The following is a 5306-nucleotide window of genomic DNA, read 5'->3' on the forward strand; positions in this document are numbered from 1 at the left end:
ATTATTATGTGATCAATATATGACGTTTTAAGTTGAACTGCATGTATGAGTGTATTTTTCCACACTTGAATGAAGGTGTGTTTGTCTCCGATATGCGCTCTGACCTTGACACAAATCACTCCACCTGTGGTCTATCAATAAAACAAAAAAAAAACAGTCAGTTACATGCATGCACTAAAAAACTCATGCATGCACATGCAATGCAACATTACCAAAAAACAGGTTGCAAAAAGACACACCTTCACGCAAGACTTGTTACTACGCTTTCTCTCTCTCTCTCCACGGTTCACAGTCAGTCTCATTGATCTCTCTTTTGTTTTGAGCAGGTAACCTGTTCATTGTCTGCAAGAGGAAAACAATACAAAGGAAGATAACCATGCCTCTTCTAATTCTTCCCCTGCTGGGCGCGATATCTGTGTCTGAGAGCCTTGTGGCCATCATCACGATTTGTGTGGTATATCTGCTCATGCGCCTCATGCATACTAAGATCCCAGAAGGGCTCCAGAAGCTACCAGGACCGAAGCCTCTTCCCATCATCGGAAATGTTTTGGAAGTGGGAAGCAACCCACATCTGAGCTTAACCGCCATGAGCAAGTGCTACGGCCCCGTCTTCCAGGTCCAGATCGGCATGCGTCCCGTAGTGGTGCTCAGCGGAAACGACGTGATCCGTCAGGCCCTCCTCAAGCAGGGCGACGAGTTCGCCGGGCGTCCGGATCTGCACAGCTCCAAGTTCATCAACAACGGCAAGAGCCTGGCCTTCAGCACGGATAAGGTGGGCGTCTGGCGCGCCCGTCGCAAGCTGGCCCTCAGCGCCCTGCGAACCTTTTCCACGGTGCAAGGCAAAAGCTCAGAGTATTCATGCGCCCTTGAGGAGCACATCAGCAAGGAAGGTCTGTATCTGATCGAAAGGCTTCACAGCGTCATGAAGGCCGACGGGAGCTTCGATCCTTTCCGCCACATCGTGGTGTCCGTGGCCAACGTTATCTGCGGGATATGTTTCGGCCGGCGCTACAGCCACGACGATAATGAGCTGGTGAGATTGGTGAACATGAGCGACGAGTTCGGGAAGATCGTGGGAAGCGGCAATCCTGCAGATTTCATCCCTTTCCTGCGTATCCTGCCTAGCACGACGATGAAGAAGTTCCTGTCCATCAACGATCGCTTCAACAAGCTGATGAAGAAGCTCGTCAAGGATCATTACGACACTTTCGACAAGGTAGGAGCTCTCAGATGTGTCTATCAGATTGGTCTCTTTTTTTGCACTCTACAGTGTATAGCTCATTAATTGTGATATTTATTCTCAGGATAACATCCGAGACATCACCGATTCGCTCATTAACCTCTGCGAAGACCGGAAACTGGACGAGAACTCAAACCTCCAAGTGTCAGATGATAAGATTGTCGCAATTGTCAATGACCTCTTCGGAGCTGGTGAGCACTTGGAAACTAAATCATTTTCTGTCTCCAATCTCTGCTTGATATTAAAGTGTGTCTGTGCTCATTAACAGGTTTCGACACTATCAGTACGGCTCTTTCTTGGGCTGTCGTCTATCTGGTGGCCTACCCTGAGATCCAGGAACGACTGCAGAGAGAGCTGAGTGAGTATCACTCTCAAAAGAAAAAGAAAAAACCAAGCCTTTCAGTTCTCAGCCCTTAAAAGAACCACATTCTCTTAGTTTGAAGAAAAGTAGCTTGTTAGGATTTTGATGGTTTTATGAAGAACCTTTCACATCCATAGAACCAGTCTTATGCAAAATATGGTTCTTTTGTATCTTTTATTTTTGAGTGCATGGTTGTTAAAAGTTCTACAAAGAACCTTTCAGCTCTCAGCCCTTAAAAAAACATATTTTCTTAGTTTGAAGAACATTTTAATGATCTAAAGAGCCCTTGTAAGGCTTTTTTGGCTTCAATGATTTCATGAAGAGCCTTTAACATCCATAGAACCTTTCTGATGAAAAAAGGATCATTTGAACAATATTTTTGAGAACATGGTTGTTATAGATTCTCCAAAGAGCCTTTCAGCTCTCAGCCCTTAAAAGAACCACATTTTCTTAGTTTGAAGAACATTTCAATGATCTAAAGAGCCTTTGTAAAGCTTTTTGGTTTGCAGGTTTCATAAAGAACCTTTAACATCAATAGAACCTTTCTGATAAAAAAAAAAAAGGTTCCTTTGTACACTTTATTTTTGAGTGCATGGTTGTTATAGATTCTCCAAAGAGCCTTTCAGCTCTCAGCCCTTAAAAGAACAACATTTTCTTAATCTGAAGAACATTTCAATGATCTAAAGAGCCATTGTAAGGCTTTTTTTGGCATTGATGGTTCCACGAAGAACCTTTAACATCCATGAAGTATCCCTTATTTTTGACAGCATGGTTGTTAAACCACATTTCCTTAGTTTAAAGAACATTTTAATGATCTAAAGAGTCCTTGTAAGGCGTTTTTTGGTTTGAGGGTTTCATAAACAACCTTTAACATCAATAGAACCTTTCTGATTTAAAAAAAAAAAAAAAAAGGTTATTTTGTGCACTTTATTTTTGAGTGCATGGTTGTTATAGATTCTCCAAAGAGCCTTTCAGCTCTTAATCTGAAGAACATTTCAATGATCTAAAGAGCCTTTGTAAGGCATTTTCTGTTAATGATGGTTCCACAAAGAAACTTTAACATCCATGAAAGTATCCTTTATTTCTCGGTTCTTCATGAAACCATTGATGCCAGTACAGAGCCTGTAGATTTATGCCATTGCAGCTGGCTTTAAAATCTTCCAATCTGACAAACGTTGTTCACATTTTTCTAGGAGAAAAGGTCGGAATGGAGCGTACGCCATGTTTGTCGGACAGAAACAACTTGCCATTGCTTGAGGCCTTCATTCTGGAGATCTTCCGTCATTCATCCTTCCTTCCATTCACCATTCCTCACTGGTGAGTTGAGAACAGCATCCTTGCATAAAATAAAACCACATGTAGCAAAGATGGACTCCTATAAACAATGTTTTGCGGTGTTTACCAAATTCGGCCGTGCCGATGACCGCTTGTGTTTTTGTCTTTCAGTACGTCTAAAGACACGTCGCTCAATGGATATTTCATTCCCAAAGACACCTGTGTGTTTGTAAACCAATGGCAAGTCAACCATGACCCGTAAGTTTCTCATAATGTGGACGGTAAATGATGCAATGCTCTTTTAAACGAAGCTGAACCGTCTGTTTCTTCTCGCAGAGAGCTGTGGAAGGATCCGTCAAGCTTCAACCCCGACCGGTTCCTGAATGCGGATGGTACGGATCTGAATAAGTTGGAAGGAGAAAAGGTGCTAGTTTTCGGACTCGGGAAGCGCCGCTGTATCGGGGAGTTCATCGGACGTGCCGAGGTCTTCCTGTTCCTGGCCATCCTTCTCCAGAGGTTAAAGTTCAGCGGGATACCAGGGGAAATGCTGGATATGACACCAGAGTATGGCCTGACCATGAAGCACAAGCGATGTCTGCTGCGTGTCACGCCACAACCCGGCTTCGAATTCCCCGGCACCGCGGCGTGATCCAAACAAAAGTTCATTAGAGTTTGGGTTGAGATCTGTAAAGCATCTCTTGAGATTCTGGTTTGGCGCAAACTTCGCCATCGACTCGCAATGCCAAATATTTAAAAGATGTTTGTCTGTGATGTAGGTCAAAGCATCCGGTGGAGTTATTTGAACCATGCTGGATAACCCAGAGATCATTTTTATCGTGTACATGCATCTGTGTTTTCGCAGGCACATGCACTTTTGCATGGGTTCATCCTTTCAAAAGTCGAATGCTGATAACATATTTGTGCTTCCAAATATAGTGCACAGATAACTCTGAGTGCCTGTCGCAGCTCATGCGCCTTATGCTGCTTTTGTGCCAGTCTATCAAATGAATGCCTTCTTTTGTCATAAGCTTAAAGCAGATTCCTTCAGTTCAGATCTGCTAGACGACGTACACTGAAGCTATTTTTTGTTCGATTACGATCCCAAAATGTGATCCTCTTGTAAACATACAGCCACTTTTACCTTACATTTGTACAGACTGTTAAAGATTTACATCTATGTTTTTGTATTTATCAACAAGCTTCTAAACATTCGATAGATCACATTTTCTTCCTTGAATATTGTTTTCGCTTAGTGTTTTGTATAATGAAGGAATTTAATGAAATTTAATGAATATATGAATAATAAAACTTTCAATGTGAATTTGTCTGTCTGTCTCTATTTAAAGATCATACACACATAATTAAAAATATAGAGTTACAGAATCACTGATTGATTTATAAATGTACTGCGGACATATTTAGCTACTGCAAAATGTTAATTTTTTTAACAAAATAAAGGGGTCATACAGTACAAAATGCATGTTATTGTTTATTTAGTACTGACCTAAATAAAAAAATTCATATAAAAGATGTTTACATAGTTCACAAGAGAAAATAATAGATGAATTTATAAAAACAACTCTGTTCAAAGGTTTACATCCCCTTGTTTGTCCTGAACAGTTAAACTGTTTGCTGCTCTTCAGAAAAATCCTGCAGCTCCCACAAAATCTTCGGTTTTCCAGCATTTGTGTGTATTTGAACCCTTTTCAAGCATGACTGTTTGATTTTGAGATCCATCTTTGAGATTCACAACTGAGGGACTCATATCCAACTATTACAGAAGGTTCAAGATGCTCCAGAAGGAAAAACCATGCATTAAAAGCTGGGGGTGAACATTTTTGAAATTTGAAGATCAGGGTACATTTAACTTATTTTGTCTTCTAGGAAACATGTAACTGTGAAGGAAAAATGCACACATCTTCATTCTGTTCAAAAGTTTTCACCCCCTGGCTCTTAATGCAGCGTTCAGAAAAGCATCTTATTTAAGTCAGTATTAAATAAACAATAGCATGCATTTTGTATGATCCTTCTTATTTTGGTCAAATAATTAACATTTTGCAGATTCGGACACTTTTGAACTCAACTATATTTATCTAACACTGCACATGTACTATAAAGAAAACAATGGAATTATGAACAGACATGGTTTTATCCAACAAACTAACAAACTAAAATAATATGACCATTGCACATATTTAAAAAAGCATGGAATTGTCCATTTGTAACGTCATTGCACACTGAGCATAAAATTTTGTTATGCATTGTTCTTTTTTTTTTTTTTTTTCTATATTCGTATGCGAAATGCAAAAAATGAGCCTGATCCAAACTTTTTTTTGCTGGACGAAAGTTTCGGAGGCAGTGTGTAAACGTGATTGACAATGTGAGGTCGTATTCATTTTTTAACGTGTTAAAATTTAGTGTTAAAAATGA

The 5306-nt window shown here is 40.2% G+C and overlaps 1 protein-coding gene across 1 annotated transcript; it reads left to right on the top strand.

Annotated features, from left to right (window-relative positions):
• Nucleotides 1-326: 326 nt before the first annotated feature.
• On the top strand, nucleotides 327-4197 carry cyp1a (cytochrome P450, family 1, subfamily A). Its single transcript, XM_073832888.1, has 6 exons — nucleotides 327-1216; nucleotides 1305-1431; nucleotides 1509-1598; nucleotides 2795-2918; nucleotides 3048-3134; nucleotides 3213-4197. The coding sequence occupies exons 1-6, from the start codon at nucleotides 377-379 to the stop codon at nucleotides 3523-3525; spliced, it is 1581 nt and encodes a 526-aa protein (XP_073688989.1). The 5' UTR covers nucleotides 327-376; the 3' UTR covers nucleotides 3526-4197.
• Nucleotides 4198-5306: the final 1109 nt, after the last annotated feature.

This window comes from Garra rufa, unplaced genomic scaffold, assembly GCF_049309525.1.
Source record: "Garra rufa unplaced genomic scaffold, GarRuf1.0 hap1_unplaced_266, whole genome shotgun sequence".
In the NCBI taxonomy this organism is placed as follows: Eukaryota; Metazoa; Chordata; class Actinopteri; order Cypriniformes; family Cyprinidae; genus Garra; species Garra rufa.